Here is an 18,151-nt window from a genome sequence, read left to right as displayed (position 1 = left end):
GATACATGTCATCGATCCCAATTGCGTGGATTGATGCTCATGATATTAATCACTGGACTTTCTGGTCCAGACTCGATTATTTACAGACCGTCGTCATATAGCTGGAATATGCAGGGTTAAACAACAAACCAACCAACCAACCAACCAACCCTTGACAACCCAAGACTGGTGCTGGTTATGACATGCATCTTCAGCAGCTAGAGTGTTTGGCGACAATAATTATGGACCTTAGACATTATGGGTAACTGTATGTGCTAAATGTTCCATATGGCATTCCTGTGCACTTTAAGTGGCGAGCCAAGAAGTGGGGTTTTCAAGCCTTGTGCATGTGAGCATTGTAGGCAGCTCTGTGCTAATATGAATACAAGTATTCATGTATAGTTGACAGTGAAGAGGACTCTTGTTGCAAATCTGAAGATTTTGTTATAATGTGATGACAGCCAAAACTACAGGATTTTGGCAATGATGTAATAGTAGTCTAGTATGCACAAGAATTATGCTCTTGGAGAGAATTTAAGAACTTTACAGTACATTTTGAGCAGTGGCTTTATGTAGGGTTTTCAATATAGTTAAAATGTTTAAAAATGGAACATATATATATTGAGCTCCAATAACTACATTTGTACACATTTGCAAAAGACATGCCAGAGGTAAGTTAAGTATGTTTGTTGTTTAACATCGACTTCAGCTGCATCAATTTTCAGGTCTGGATCAGGCAATCCAATGATTGATATTGTGAGCAACGTTCCTCAGGACATGAGGACACGCTATCAACCAAGTCCGACCATGCAAACCATTGGGCTGCCTCTTACAACCAACATGGATTGCTGGGGACCAATTCTAGTCCGGGGCCATGCAGGGGGGCAAGTTAATGTCAGGTTCTGTAAGACTTGAATGTTCATAAATACTGGTCCAGTGGTCTCTGTTTAAGATGTTTACCGCCATCAGCACTACTGGAAAAGCAAGCCATGACGTAAGCTCACATGACTTTCAATCAGGTGAGCATAAAAGTCCACACTGTGAATGTATGAAAACGTTAAGCAGTTGACCAACCTGGCATTTATTAATGGGGAAAAATGTCAAATGAGACTTTGTCTCATAAAATATATTTGGGCATGTTTGAATTTTGTCGACATATTAACATTATTGTGTGAGCAACAACAGGTACCCACATCAAGTAAAGTGGTGCTTCCTTGAATGTGAAGTTATTGACTCCAGCATAACCTCAGACACCACTGTTTGGCATGCATTGATGTTGCAACAAAAAAAAAACACGTCAAATTTGTGTATGCATTTATCATATTCAACTCATTTTGTGTCATGTCTGGCATATTAATAATAATACCCAAGCTAATCACTTTCATTTTCCCATAATACTTCATGGATAAAAGTGCAGTGCAATGGATGTCAAACCAGACTCTAGGTTAGGTCGCGTGACCAAGTGCACCTTTTCCACACTTCACCATTGCATAGGTCGCTCCTCCACTGTTAAACTGACTTCCTCCTTACTTCCTTGAAGGTGTCACAATGTGTCCTCTTTCATGTACAGATGTCCAAGGTCCTGCTTCCTTGAGTGATCTTCATACCTAGTGTACACTACTCAGGTCAACAACCTGTTACCCACTATCCCGGGTCCAACAGCTGCTTCATTCAGCTCCTGTTACCCACTATCCCGGGTCCAACAGCTGCTTCATTCTGCTCCTGTTACCCACTATCCCAGGTCTAACAGCTGCTTCATTCAGCTCCTGTTACCCACTATCCCGGGTCCAACAGCTGCTTCATTCAGCTCCTGTCCCGGGTCCAACAGCTGCTTCATTCAGCTCCTGTCCCGGGCCCAACAGCTGCTTCATTCTGCTCCTGTTACCCACTATCCCAGGTCTAACAGCTGCTTCATTCAGCTCCTGTTACCAACTATCCCGGGTCCAACAGCTGCTTTATTCTGCTCCTGTTACCCACTATCCCGGGTCCAACAGCTGCTTCATTCAGCTCCTGTTACCCACTATCCCAGGTCTAACACCTGCTTCATTCTGCTCCTGTTACCCACTATCCCGGGTCCAACAGCTGCTTCATTCTGCTCCTGTTACCCACTATCCCCGGTCCAACAGCTGCTTCATTCTGCTCCTGTTACCCACTATCCCAGGTCTAACAGCTTCTTCATTCAGCTCCTGTTACCCACTATCCCCGGTCCAACAGCTGCTTCATTCAGCTCCTGTTACCCACTATCCCCGGTCCAACAGCTGCTTCATTCAGCTCCTGTCCCGGGTCCAACAGCTGCTTCATTCAGCTCCTGTCCCGGGTCCAACAGCTGCTTCATTCAGCTCCTGTTACCCACTATCCCCGGTCCAACAGCTGCTTCATTCAGCTCCTGTTACCCACTATCCCAGATTAACTGCTTGTTTCTTTCTTCTGCCCCTAATCAAAATTATTTCATCATAAATTTATTGTCCCAATTTTACAAGCAACGTATAATATTAACATCAGTCTTCTTGCATAACCAACTGAGCCAGCCCCAAATGCTTTTGTCACAATGTATTTATACTTTTGCAATCAGTTCACTTGCCCTGGTGTGCAAAATGTTATAACTCAACAGTCATTGTGTCCGAATCCATCTTGATTCTATGAAACTGTTTCAAATATGAAACCTTTAAATCAATCTACTTCACAAAAGGTTGATACGATTGCAAAATTTGATCTATAATGAAGAGTCTGTTGGGATCTGCAGAACTACTTGAAGTAGCCATTATCACACTTTCATGTTTAAAATGGAGCAGTTTCATGAGAAGCATTTTTATTTTACTGATTTCTCCTTTGATGTCTTGATGAATGACTTTTGTCTTGAATTCTTGTTCTTGTGTTCCAATTTCCTGAATTTCTGGGAAACCTCTCGATCCTGAATAGCAAACAACACACAAATGAGCATGTGATAGCTGAGGTTCACCAAAATCAACTAAAATATGTGTTCAGATAAAGTTTCAATGCTTTTCAAGCTATTTTTTTAATTTGCAGTACTTGTAACCAAAAATCGTGATCTTCAAGTTGTTCAGTTGGTTTTATACATTCATACACCTTCTTATAGATTTGTGCTGGTGTTGTAGATCCTGTGTTGTAGCATGTTAAGACTAAAGGGTAGTAAGGTAGGACAACAGATGACTAGTACAATATACACATTTTCATTGACATGAACATCATATAACTGAACCGCAAAAGAAACAATACCCCAAGTAACATTGCATGAAAAGTTGTCATTTAAATATCTGGGTAATTTTTGTCAAAGTTTCTAAAATTTAACATTACCTTGTCTGGAAAAATGAAATTTGATGATAAAAAAACAAAGCAATAAAACCGATTGCCCAAACGCATCACGGCAACGGCCATGGTAACCACGCGAGTTCCGTGCAAATTGAAATGCACATGCGTTCCCCCATTTCTTGCCCTATAAAAATCCACCCAGATCGGATAGCATTCATTTGTTATTGAATTGCAACCACATTGCCAAGATTGACAAGAAATCAGCGACACCAAGCCCTTAGACAATTGCCAGCTAGTCAAACCGCCCGGCAAGTAGCCAATGCATTTCAAGTCCATGTAAGGATAATATACAGGCTCCAGCAACGGTACCAGACCACCAACACTACAGATGACCGACCACGTAGTGGAAGACCAATGGTGACCACTCGACGCCAGGATCGTCAGATTGTGCGACAGCATCTTCAAGATCACTTAGTTACTGCTGCGGAAACTGCTCGACAGACAATGGGGACACACCAGCGACACATTAGTGCGGACACTGTGCATCAACGATTGACGAGCAGACACCTCCACTGTCACAGGACCCATTCTGACACCACATCATTGTCAGGACCGTCTTCAGTGGGCAACACAGCATCAGCATTGGCGAAGAGTCCCCTTCTCAGATGAGAGCTGTTACTGTATCTCAACAGCAGATGGCAGGGAGAGAGTCTGGAGACGCCATGGGGAATGTTATTTGGATGCTTGTGTTGTTGAGAGAGACTCGTGGGCTGGTCCGAGCATCATGGTGTGGGGTTGAATTGGTCTTGCACAGAGGGTTGGCCCTGTGGTCTTCCAGAACATTGGTCCAGGGAGAGGCAATGGTGTCACAGCAGCTCAGTACATTGATCAAGTCTTGAGACCACACGCCATACCTCATTTGGCACGTCACTGCAACCACAAGTTTCAGCATGATAACGTCTGTGCCCACACTGCGAGAGCAACAAGAGACTTCCTCCAGCAGAATGGCATCAGAACCATACAGTGGCCTGCCCTCAGTCCCAATTTAAATCCCATTGAGCACCTGTGGGACGAGATTCAAAGATGGCTGCATGACGTCCGACCAAGGCCGACAACTGCAGCTGAACTTTGCAGGCTTTCCTCAGAGTGTGGGCTCACGTGCCTATGGCCTTCATCAACCGCCTCATCCATTCCATGTATCGATGATGCACAGCAGTCATCAATGCACATGGCGGACACACGAGATCCTGACTTGTGATGCCATTTTCTCAGAGACTTTCACTTTAAGAACATTTGACACTTTAATTTCAACCTTGATGATCAGTTTTGCCAAGTTTCATCCATTTAATATGTCTCAAAGTATGTTTAAGGTGTTTGGACAAATAAGGTTTCTCATACATCTTTCCATGGTGACGTTTCTTTTGCAGTATATATAAAAAGGTAACAAATACAATGAACAATGGTGCATACAAAGACTTCCTGAGGACGGAGCATGTTCCTTAGATTGTGAGATCAAGTCTGTAGACACTTTAGTCATCACTTTACGTGTACAAGTGGTCGCCTTCTGCCTTTTGACTGACCTGCCTCTCTCTGGAGCGCATGTATGTAATTTTTTATATTTTGAAATTACATGTAAAAGGATTTATCATATAATGGGTAGGTTTCTCGGCAAGATAAAAACAACAGATAAAGACAGTATCCATTGGGGTCATAGGCGTATAGAGATGCAAATAACAAAGGTCAAGTAGGGACTACTTTCAGTGTTTACAAACAAACATGACGTTGCCCTTGTCTTTTGGCAATCGAGTCAGAATTAACCATCGGGAATCTGGACAAACTACTGGGATAATTGCTATGATTATCAAAAGAATAGTCAAATATACTGAAAATCAGTATCTAACTGTGATGTAGCTGAGCCATTTGGCAACTTGCGAAAATTTAGGGAGGACACTAGTCTAGTAGGATTAGTTTCAATATCTGTGCTTGTAAACTTCTGCCGCTTGGAAAAATGACCCAAACAAAAACAGTTTGATTTGGCAGAAATATGTCTGAATTGTTACCTTGTTTGGTTTTGACACTGCGTGAACATCAAATCACTTTGTAATGGTAGGACAGGACAGACAGACAGACAGACTCTAAATAAACAAGACATCTCATAGGCTAGGGATAGAGTAGCTTCCTTTGATAAAGGGCAGTTACTCAAGCAGACAGACCTATGGGTTGCCGCAAAAGGCAAGTTGAAACAATTTGTGTAGGCAATTTGTAGTACCTATGTAATGGAGAAACCATGACACCGAAGGAATGGTATGATTGTATAACCGGGTAGGCACAGAAAAGCTGAGGATGCGGTTATACAATCATACCATTCCTGAGGTGGAATGGTTTGTCCAACTTATAAACCGCTATCCATTAATCTATGTCATTTTTGGAGCTTATATTTACGCGGTATACGGGTCGCAAATAAGCATGGTATAACGAGACACGCTTTATAACAGTTGTTATCGCGGACTGCACGTGCAGAAGAGGGCTGTACGTGCAGAAAGAACTGCGTGCGTCGTACCACATGGCATTGTGTCGTTGACTGTTCACAAGAGAGGATGTCTGACGATGACGATATTTTCCTTACTCAAAGTAAATAATAAATGGTTTGGGGCTAAAACCCAAGAGCAATCTTTGTGACTAGTTTCGAGCTGGTATGCTCTCATCAGACTGTTGTATATGGGGTGGGGGGGCTCCTTATATACATTTTGTGTTCCAGATGCATTACCGGGATAGTCCATCGGCAGGGGTGTGCCGGTGGACCGGTGGAGCTAGTTGCCATCGGTGGGTCGTGAATGGTATAGTCAAGACCGGTGGACCGATAGGTCGGCGTACCGGTGGACCGGTGGACCGGTGGTGGCGGCATGAGTACAGATGGGTTATCGATTGTCATGATTTTACAATCGCTTCAATAAATTCTAGTTTCGAAATTTATTGTTGTGTTGTGTATGTGTTCATATCGCAGTGGTCGTAGCCAAGGTGCCTGGGATTTGTTGAATGTATATTTATTGGGACTGGATGTGGTCCCAATGTCGATTATGGAGTTGCCAATGGTGGATGGACCATAAAACAGAACAAACCTTTTGTTTTGTAGACCCAATTATAATTTATTAATGGGACCGTTAGGCCGGATATTTGGCCTATTAGGTCTATTGTTAGAGAAGGATGGCTTGGCCATGTCTTCTCTGTTTTGTGGTCTGTAGACAGACCAGAATTCGGTATCTAAGATGACGTTGGGGTCATCTAAGTACTCCCTCCATTTTGTGAATGGTGGGGGAAGTATCAGCGCCGGGCTATATGGCGGCGATTCCGGTGGTGCGTCCCTGTGAGAATCTGGGGATTTTACCGTGCTAGTGGTCGGGCCGTATGGTGGCTTGCCGGTGGTATTGTGCGCACTATAAGGTGGTGCGCCCGGTTGTCCTTCTCCCGGTGGGGTTGGGATTTTTGGCCTTGTTGGGCCGTCATTTACATTAGTGGTGGTGATGTCAACGGTAGACCCCGGTCCATTGAACTTAAATGGATATTCGATCTCAAAACCATCCACCCGCAAGGCATGAACGATAAGATCTAATCCTGGATTTCCCCAACCCACTCACCTATTCTTACTCAAAGTAAGTTAATTGATGAAAATTCTAATCGCTCCCCAGGTTTTACAATTGCTCCCCAGGTTTTACAATTGCAATTGTAAAACCTGGGGAGCAATTGTAAAACCTGAGGAGCAATCGTAAAACCTGCTGAGTGGTCTTACTACAAAAGAAAGGTCGTCTGGGAGATGGTTACAACACCATGATAGGTTTATAAATGTAGTTACACCACTGTATGAGTAACATGTCTCACTTGGAACTATATTGACTGTTGTCACTGTCTGACCGACACATCACTTACCTTCATATGTAATACATATTAATGCACACATTCCAGGAAAACTTGCAATGTGTAGGTAATGTTTTTGAGAGATGGGAAGAGATTTTTCTAGCACAGAATTAAAGAATGACATTATATGATAAAGAGGTTATCACGCTTGTGTGTTTGGGGATGGTAAATATCCTGTATTAGAATACACACTGTGTATTTAGCTCATAAAGGCTTGCTATATACAATGTTTATTCCTACCACAGGATATTTAGCTTCACCAAACACACTTGCGTGATAACCTCTATTTCTTTTGCACCTCTATTCATATGTTCTGACCATCTGTCAGAAATAGAGCTAGTTTGGTCTTTGTTATTGCATATCTTCGCTTTAGAAGATCGACAGACAGCAGATCTAACTGCAAGTGAGCAATGGATTTCAGGTGATTGCAAGAAGGGCATACCTTGTCAAGTACTTTTTGTGACCTGAGGTCTGAGGTCTGAGATGGCTACTTCAACTTATCTTTAATAAGAGTATGACTTTTGGTGGACTGTGGGTTGAATTTTGCATAGCTATCACCCCATCATACTTGCATCCCATTGGGCTTGCCATCTTTGGGCTATGGAGGCTTTGCTTTTGCTTTTTATCTCTCGTTTGTTTAAGGGAATAGGCTGTATCTCCACTTGGTCTGACAGGATAACTGCATTTGCTTCTGGTATGAGTTTAAGTGGATGATGAATTGTCTTCAATTGAATTGACCATCATGGAGGTGAATCTGTTGTGCTTGGGTTTGGAGCTATGGACATGGATCCTGTAACCATTAGTGCTGTTGATGGGATTCTTGGATCCATCAGTGTATATTTGGGCTGTCCCAGGTAGTTTGAAATTTCATGATTGCTACTGATCATGGTAGGGTTGGGTTTTCTTTCTTCTTAGTGACTTTCTGATGTCTTTGTCTTGCCATGTTTTGACGAATGGGTTTGATGTTACTGCCCAGAAAGGTAATATTGCCTGCTCTCTTCTTAGTTTCAGTGGGAGTTCTGTTTCTACTTGAACTAGCTGTTGCTGCACATGTGTTTTGGTTTGTTTAACACCACACTCAGCATTATTCCAGCTATATGTAAATAATCCAGTCTGGACCAGACAATCCAGAAACTGATATCATGATATCCACGCAATTGGGATATGATGATATGCATCAACCAAGTCAGCATGCCGGACCACCCGATCCCGTTAGTCGCCTCTTGACGACAAGCATGGCCTGATGAAGACCTATCCCAGCCCGGATCTTCACAGGTCTGCTGCACATGTGCTCAGCATAATGGCTTTGCATTATATCGTATCAAGCTGGCTTGACAGTGTTGGATGCTGAGTGTAAGACCTTGAATGAATATATTACATCCCCTCTTTTTTATAAGTTCCAATCACTAACTGAAAGAGAAAAACATCCATGTCCATTCCCTATATGGCCCAAATCTTCTGGCCATAAGACACTGCCAAAACTTGAAATTAAATTAAATGTCAGTCTGATGATAATATATTTATCACAAATTAACTGTTACAGTCTGAATTACTCATTTCTTGATGGCTTAAATACTGCCCAATTGGATGCGATGATCTGTCATTGTAATGTTTTTGACTCATTTTATAATCCTCTTTTGTGTTGTGCACACTATCACAACTGATGACTTCTGGTTTCAGTAAATCTGGATTGCAGGGTTAGTCAGTCCTGAAATGTCTATCCATAAGTAGCTGTGTAGAAGATCCAATCTTACTTAATGGAGTGTTGTGGTAAGCAAGTAGGGATCAATAGGGATCATCACCACTCTGCTTAGCCTTGAGTAATGGTCACGTCACCATCTATACAGACTTGTCAACAAGACCATTGCCTGTGGATTTAAGGGTGAGGTGGTTATATGTTCAACCTTCCACTTTTGAAGAAATTGTCTGAATTCCACTGAGGCATACTGCGGCCCATGATCAGACACAATTCTGTAGGGTACACAATGTCAAGCAAATATCTATTTCACGTGAGGTATGACAATTGTTGACTTTGTGCTTGACAGTAGAGCAATCTCAATGTATCAACTGTAGTAATCAACTACAACAATATAATGAAGTCCATTCAGTTGGAACAAATCAGTTGCCACAAACTGCCATGGTAGAGAGCAGGAATATCACTAGGTATCATTGGTTCCTTGCACTGTTTCATTCTGTTCTGTTGACAAGTGCCACAATTATTTCATTGTCAACTGTCATTCGTGGCCAGAATATGACATCACAGACTCTATCCTTACACTTCACAATTCCCAAATGGCCTGTATGTATCCTTTCTAACATCTCCTTTCTCATGGACACTGGAATGACAGTTTTGTCACCATTATAGATGATTCCGCCATCCACAGTCAGTTCATCTGGGAAACTCCAAAATTCCTTGATGCTACTCAAGGAACGACCATTATGCAAAGTCTGAGGCCATCCATTCTTGATTATCTCTGTTAGGATCACATGTTGATCATCTTTACTGATTTCTTTACGAATCTGTCAGAAACTGGTTGGTTGCTTGTCACCGTGCCTCATCGACATTCATGGATTTTAAATTCTGTCATCGTAAATGGCATATTGTAGAAAAGATGTTTGCTTTCAGGCTTTTGGGATATCGATATTAGTCAAAAAACATTATTTTCGTCTGTCTTGAAGCATGGCCTGCATGATCTCTTGCTGTTGTTTCAAAATGTTTGTAAAGAGACTCATAGACAGTAGAGGCGTGGCATCTGTATAGGATGGAACATCAGACACTGGGGAAGGCCTGGGGTTGTCTTCCTGTGGCCTAGAATGGTACTTCTCACTGAATTAAGCATAGTCAGTGCAGCCACTATCTTCCTGGCTGCTTTCCCACTTTCAAATTCTTCAATGATTCCAAAATCCTAAAGAAATCATGTTGTGGGAGATTAGCATACTGGGGGCATCTAGAGTCATCTGCAAATCTTAAAAGATCAGCACTTCCAGCATAAGGGAGGATCTCCAACGATCTTCAAGTGCCCCCAAGCTGAATGAGGACATGCCATCTTGCTTCCCACAATGTTTACCACATCGCAACTACATTCTTAGGTAAACTAATCCTCTCCAGCTATAACACAGATGAAAATCTCTACTTAGTCTTCTAGTAAACTACATAAACTGAAGATATCCACTTTTTACAGTGTGAAAACTACCACATAATGTGCTACGGCAAATACTGTTGCTATTGACAGTCGCAAACAGAGGAAAATATTGGTAAATTGGCTGAGCATGAGCAGAGGTTTGGGAAGGGGTGGAACAGTTTCAAAAACAAAGTTGCTGTCAGCATTGATATTTCGGCTTAAATACCAATAACTAACATTAAAATCTAACAAAATCAACAAAATTGAATATCATAATAATGAGACACACAGATTAGATACCTCTTATTTCAATTTGGAACCAAGCACATGAGCACGAGGTTTCAAATGTATCAATGAGATGTATAGCATTGTCTCCATTGTCCCATGAGGACAAGGTCGCTTAGAAAACAATACTTGGAATGCGTACTTACACACAGACAAATAGGCCAGGTATCTTAGAACATGGTGAAAAGTGCTCACAGGTACCAACAAACATAAACATGCTACTCAAGTTCAAGATTAATTACTTTTACTCTTGTCTACTTCACAAAATGGTGACCAAATACATAATTTTTCAAATGGAATTAATCAAATAACCTTCCACAGATATATATTTCATCACAACCTATTGCCTGTGTGCACTGCTTGAACACAACCATGTTGTTTCGTGGCAATCAACACAATATTTTCCATTGTACGAGTGACAGGTTAGAGAAATAGTATCCAAATATGTTGAACTAATTTATTTCCTAATATCAAATCACAGTGTTTTAGTCATGCTGAAGTTGTACTTTGTGCCGCAACAACATAGCACGGTAATACATATAAATATTTATTAACAGGATATATAAACAAAGAAAAAAGTTAAGCACACCATTATTTCTGAACAATGACAAATGGCAAAAATCATGGCATGGGATGACTGACCACTGGAGCTGGGTGATACCAATGTGATCCGATAGAACAAACATTTGACAACAAATAAAGAAGATATTGGTGAGTTGTGATTGAAATTTACTGACAAAAACATCATGGTAACACAGCTACTGTTTTTTGACCTTAGACAATACCTAAAAAAAAGTATGGAGCTGCAGGATTAAGTAAACGAGTTACGTTTGATGATTCATGTGAAAATGTTCCTTAAAGTCTCTACTTGACATGACATGTGAAACAGATCAGAAGCGGTTATAACCGCCACGTGCCCAGATGATGCATTCATCCCTACGTCTCATACCTCTAGTCAGACGTTGGATCTGTTGATGGGTCAACAACAACCACTCCTGATGCAATGTTGCTTCCAATTGGCGTAAATCTTGTACAGGAGGATCTTGTGCCTGTATGTGCTGCCCCAGAATATCCCAAACATGTACAAGGGGTTTCAAATTTGGGCTCATTGCTGGCTAGGGTAGAGTCGTTATTGCATTGGCCCTCATGTAATCCATGACTGCATGCAAACGATGAGGCCTGGCATTGTCATCCATGTACTGAGGTCGTGTAGCAAGAGGGGGGTCATCAAAATGAGGAACGACGACTGGCCTCAAAACGTCCTGGATGTACTGAGCCCCTGTTAAGTTGCCCCTTAAATACAACCTGCAATCATGAGAGATACCCCCCAAACCATTACCGAGCCCCTGCTGTATGCAACAATTGGTTTCATGTTCCTGGGGGTGTAGGCCGTGATCCGGTACCTCCAAACTCTCGTTCTTCCATCAGTGACGTGGAGCAGAAAGCGACTTACGTCTGACCAATGCATCTGTCTCCATGTTCTCAGATTCCAGTTATGTCGCACAATACACCATGCTAAACAAGCAGCTTTGTGGTGATCTCTCAACAAGGGATCTCTCGTCTAGCCCTCAGTCCTGCTGCTTTCAGCTGGTTACTGACTGTTATGGTGCTGAAACGATGATTGGGCAACCCAGCTGTTTCAGACAAGTACTTGTTAAAAAGGGTTCTCGGCGTATGAGACGAGGATGGTCCCTGTCTTCATGATGTGTCGTCACAGGAGGTCTTCCGGATCTGGGACGGTCCTATACATCACCGGGATGAACATGTTTCTCGACTAAACGGCTTACGACAGTGTGATGATACCCCAAATTCCAACCAATGGCATTACAAGACATTCCTGCATTATGCATGCCAATTATTTGCCATCTTGTGGCGTTTGATAATATCCTTCGTGCCATGGTCACACAATGTCATGGAATAACTGTTTAAACCCGAGCTTAAGAAAGCAATTTTAACGTTTGGATATACTGCTTTAAGAGATACTCGAGGGTAGCATGATGCACGGGCATACCATGCATGGCACGTGTGCTTTCGTCACGCATGACTGATTACATCATCTCGAGAAAACGTAATTCTTGCGTAATTATATCTTTCATGACTGTTACAAATATTGGGACCAAACAATAACAAATTATATTAGGGTGTGCATAATTTTGTTCTTCTTTGTGTATACATTGGTGATGTGGGGCTGACTCTGTTGCATAATAATGCAGCAGTCATGAACCGTGCGGAGGTCATGAACCAGGAAGCAGTAGTAGGACCAAAAGCATCAAGACGAGTTGCCCTGGGTCGTGGACCTGGACGGTCTCGTGGGATATGTTGTTTGTTCTAGATCATGAACCCAGGATTATCCCTGGGATGTGTAAGTCCTGGGGTTGTGGACCCGGACCATCCAAGCTGTGGCGTACTACCACTACTTTGGGGGATCTTTAGTCCATTCCACGTTATACTGATATGGAAAGGACTATAAATCCCCCCTTAGCAACCCACTCAGCCCTAATACAAGGGAAGGGAGGGTGGGAGTTAAATCCAGTTGTAAGATTAACAGAGGAAGGAAGTGCTCATGTGACTTGGCTTTAATATACATGCAGACAGTGCATGCATACTTTCGATAGATTAAAAATAGCATTGGCAAACCAATAGCATGCTCCAGAGATGAATACTTGAAAGTTATAAATAGCACAAAAACATCAGGAACCTGCGAGATTAAATAAATGGCAGTTAGTATTGACAAGTGAATAAAACAGCTGTACTGCCGATGTAATACAGATCTCAGATATATTGATACTAACTGGAATGGGAGTGCTGATAAGAATGTAACTGCTGCGCAAACAAAAATATAAATTAACATTTATGTTGCAGTTGGTTGGGAAATAATTTCCTGGTAACAGTAACACATATACATGTACCCATTCTGATTTGACCTTTGCACCTTGACCATGGTCCTCAATTCACACAAAATGCATTCCTCTCACTGTATATTCACATCATGTCTGCAGAAACCTCGAAACCAAAGAAGCTGAAACTTCACATACTTGTTCTGACAAATGATGACACTTGAATTTGCTCAAATCGTTTGATTTCCATTTTCAGTATGACCACGTGGGACAATAATGTGATCTCTAATGACTCGGACAACTTAAGAAGTCATCAAAATCCAAAGAAATGGAAAATCCTTCGAAGATAGAAGTCATCAAGTTGTCTCGGTCACACAGATTGTTAAACTGTCTAGATCTGTGTGAGTGGCTTACCTTTGTTTCTTCAAGAAGACATTTCCTCTTGATAACAGCTTTCTTTTCCCCAAAGTCCTGTTCATCTAGTTTCTGTCAATAATTCAGTGATTCAATGTAATAAAATAGAAATGAAACTAAATTTGCTTAAAGCCATTGAAAGACCGAAGTTATCATAAGGATCCCAATCCCAATAACAAGAAATATCCAAGCACCACATACTTTCAAAAATGAAATTGCAACTGCTACTCATTGATAGTAGGTCATTGTATATCAGGTAGGTCATACTATATAAAGCATTCAAACAACATAACCAGTACATGCACACCATTGTATTAACAGGAGTCATCAGAAATGACCAATCTCACAGGCCCCACAAATTCAAAAGAACAAATTAACTGATTGTTAGCTCTACACACATTTTCACATAGGGAAATTTAAATAAATATTTGCTCAATTTTATATGTGTTTGTTGAGGCCCAGAAAACATGTTCAATGTGTATGGATAAGGAACACTGACGTTTGTGGTACTGAGCCATTGTAAATTGATAGATTGTGATGACTATTGTTAATTTTAATTTAATGGCCCCTGATATATACAAACATCTCCCTGATACCAAGGCCCAATGTCTCTGATAGATACAAACATATCCCTGATACCAAGGCTCAATGTCCCTGATAGAAACAAACATCTCCCTGACACCAAGGCCCAATGTCCCTGATAGATACAAACATCTCCCTGATACCAAGGCCCAATGTCCCTGATAGATACAAACATCTCCCTGATACCAAGGCTCAATGTCCCTGATAGATACAAACATCTCCCTGATACCAAGGCCTAATGTCTCTGATAGATACAAACATCTCCCTGATACCAAGGCTCAATGTCCCTGATAGATACAAACATCTCCCTGATACCAAGGCTCAATGTCCCTGATAGATTCACACATCTCCCTGATACCAAGGCTCAATGTCCCTGATAGAAACAAACATCTCCCTGACACCAAGGCCCAATGTCCCTGATAGATACAAACATCTCCCTGATACCAAGGCCCAATGTCCCTGATAGATACAAACATCTCCCTGACACCAAGGCCCAATGTCCCTGATAGATTCACACATCTCCCTGATACCAAGGCTCAATGTCCCTGATAGATACACACATCTCCCTGATACCAAGGCCCAATGTCCCTGATAGATACAAACATCTCCCTGACACCAAGGCTCAATGTCCCTGATAGATACACACATCTCCCTGACACCAAGGCTCAATGTCCCTGATAGATACAAACATCTCCCTGACACCAAGGCCCAATGTCCCTGATAGATACAAACATCTCCCTGACACCAAGGCCCAATGTCCCTGATAGATACAAACATCTCCCTGACACCAAGGCCCAATGTCCCTGATAGATACAAACATCTCCCTGACACCAAGGCTCAATGTCCCTGATAGATACACACATCTCCCTGACACCAAGGCCCAATGTCCCTGATAGATACAAACATCTCCCTGACACCAAGGCCCAATGTCCCTGATAGATACAAGCATATCCCTGACACCAAGGCCCAATGTCCCTGATAGATACACACATCTCCCTGACACCAAGGCTCAATGTCCCTGATAGATACAAACATCTCCCTGACACCAAGGCCCAATGTCCCTGATAGATACACACATCTCCCTGACACCAAGGCCCAATGTCCCTGATAGATACAAACATCTCCCTGACACCAAGGCCCAATGTCCCTGATAGATACAAACATCTCCCTGATACCAAGGCCCAATGTCCCTGATAGATACAAACATCTCCCTGACACCAAGGCACAATGTCCCTGATAGATACAAACATCTCCCTGACTTCAAGGCTCAATGTCCCTGATAGATACAAACATCTCCCTGACACCAAGGCCCAATGTCCCTGATAGATACAAACACCTCCCTGACACCAAGGCTCAATGTCCCTGATAGATACAAACATATCCCTGATACCAAGGCTCAATGTCCCCAACACCCTCTGACAACTGTTTGCAAAACACTATGCTAGTATGGTGAAGAAGGCCTTACACATACATGTCAGCTTTATACTATCATTATTATTAATATTAATAATTATTATTAGTTATTGATACTCCCATTTGTTTGAGGCTATAATGAATGATCCAAAGAAATGCCCAGGGCAATGCAGGTGATATACTAGTACTCCATACCATATCCCTGAGATTATCAAACACCTAATCCAGGGATGTTCAAATCCCAATATTTTCTACTTGCCAAACTTAAAAATTCTACTGTCCAGCCTGATTTTCAACTTGCCCTGATAAATCAGACAAGAAGAAAACTTAACAACAAAACTTTATTCATTGAAACAACATCTGAAAGCAGATAAGATGTGTAGAATAGAAAAATTAAGGTACTATATCTGCAGTTGGCAGACACATGATGCATCTTCTAAGTTTCAAAGTTAGTACTGTTATTTTCATAGTTGTCTGAGGGCAACCAAATTATATTTTCCAACTTGCCTGGCGCTATATTTCCACAGGGCATGCAAGTTGAGCATACATTTTGAACACCCCTGCACAATTTGATGGGGTTCACTAGCAAATGGAAACAAAGTCTGATAGCATCCTAATTGTCCTGAGGATTGATACCATTTATTGGTTCCTTTGATTGTGAAAGGAAACCATAATGCAAATATAATACAGTGACATTAGGATCAGCAATTTTATGATGGTTGCGCCAAATGTGTCTTTTTGATAATTAACTTGATGAAACCATGACTTGACACAACGTAAAGTTCATATGACATTTAAGGGACATGAGACCTAAAAATTCATTTCTGTCATTTATTTACAGAAAGTGCTCCAAGTGAAAGTGACTTACTATTTCTGCTTCTCGCCTTGCTACAGCCACCTCACTGAGAATGTCCATCACAGCCTTTTCATTTGTCTTGTACTCTGTAAGTTTTGCATCTGTGAATGAAGAAACTCAGCTATTAGTATATGCTGCATCCGTATGATTCATCCACTGGCTGTGTTGAAATTCTAATATTAAATTGTTCCAAGAGCATCCTTGGGTATTTAACGCCCTGGATGCCAGAATGACATGTATGTGCCTCCTACACCCTCACTCTGCAGTTGCAGGAAACTCCCAATACATGAAAATACAGAAAAATAACTATGATGTCTGCTATACTGCTATAAACACAACATCTGAAACTTCATGGGGAGGTAGTCTAGCAAAGGGAGGGCACTCGGACGTCGTAATGCAGGATAAGTATACAAATGTAAAAAATATTTAGATTTTACTAAATTGTTCAAGGATTCCAAAACTGTAAAGTTATTTTTGTGTATTTTCATGTATTGGGAGTTTCTTCCTCAATGCATCTTTATCAGACGGCACGGCAGGTGGGCACACCTCCAGATGTGATCCCATACGAGCCCTTGTCAAGGTCCGATGAACCTGCACAGTAAACGACCATTCCTGTCAAAAGTAAACGAAAGTGTTAGAAACTGGCACTAGTCCTGTAGTCCTTGCCAAATTGCCAAATAGTTAAGGTATCATAAAGACTAGCATTTTAAGGCTTTTGCTGTATGTTATCATTATAAGGACTAGTGGACTAAAAATGTTAGTTTCTATTGCTGAAATGAGAGAGACATGGTGAATGATCTATCAGACTGCCCAAGATAAACGGCGCCATGAGTATGAGTCGATGGTGTGAAGCACCCTGACCCATGCGGCAGTAGTTAGGGCCAGGAGAAGCACCGTCTTCTTCGTAAGATCGTAAAAAGAAGAAGCACCAACTGTCATCATACAGTCCCCATTTAGATGGATGATAGGCTTAAGTAATAGCCTTGACCGCTCTAGCCGAAAAGCCGTTTGCTACTAGGGCTTTCTGCAGATGTGCCAGGTGTGCAGATGAAACTTTGCAGGGTTTGGGTGTGGTAACCAACTGTGCAGGTGGAACAGTAGGTTGGTCCAGGCTGGAGGTTCCAGGGCATTGTCCCTGGCGAGGTTTTGGAGATCGACAAACCAACATCTGACCGGCCACCAAAGTATGACCAAAATCAGTGTCAGTTTCCGAGTGCCCTGGATCTTTTGAAGAACCTTGGGAAAGGAGAACTGGAGATGGAAAAGCGTATGCGTTTAATCCTTCCCAGGGACCCCTGAGGAAAACGACTGCCACCGCTGCTGGATCTGGCACTGGTGAAAGGTAAGTCGACAGCTGGCAGTTCCGAGATGTGGCAAACAGATTGAAGTTTAGGGAGTCGATCTTTGGCTGATCATTGTGAAGACTTCTGGGTTGAGCTGCCACTCGGTGGGAGCCACCTTGTCTGGCCTGGACAGAGCTT

General features: G+C 42.0%; 1 protein-coding gene across 2 annotated transcripts in view; it reads right to left on the bottom strand.

The window, feature by feature from the left end:
* Positions 1-1,281: 1,281 nt before the first annotated feature.
* LOC124136466 (probable ATP-dependent RNA helicase DDX49) overlaps positions 1,282-18,151 on the bottom strand; it is a 144,718-nt gene continuing 127,848 nt past the window's right edge. The window contains exons 10-13 of one of the 2 annotated variants that reach the window (XR_006861374.2): positions 16,683-16,771; positions 13,820-13,891; positions 2,018-2,890; positions 1,282-1,807 (exon numbers count right to left, since the gene is read on the bottom strand). Coding sequence is in view for 1 of the 2 variants with exons in the window: in XM_046502387.2 (XP_046358343.1) it covers positions 2,789-2,890; positions 13,820-13,891; positions 16,683-16,771 (263 nt within the window). In the remaining variant the exon portion in view is untranslated. Of the gene's footprint in view, positions 2,891-13,819; positions 13,892-16,682; positions 16,772-18,151 lie in introns of both variants that reach the window. The other variant, XM_046502387.2, reaches the window with a different exon arrangement.

This window comes from Haliotis rufescens, unplaced genomic scaffold, assembly GCF_023055435.1.
Source record: "Haliotis rufescens isolate VD_foot unplaced genomic scaffold, xgHalRufe1.0.p SCAF_1, whole genome shotgun sequence".
In the NCBI taxonomy this organism is placed as follows: domain Eukaryota; kingdom Metazoa; phylum Mollusca; class Gastropoda; order Lepetellida; family Haliotidae; genus Haliotis; species Haliotis rufescens.
Note: the sequence above shows the minus strand (reverse complement) of the source record. Positions and strands in the feature narration are given on the sequence as shown.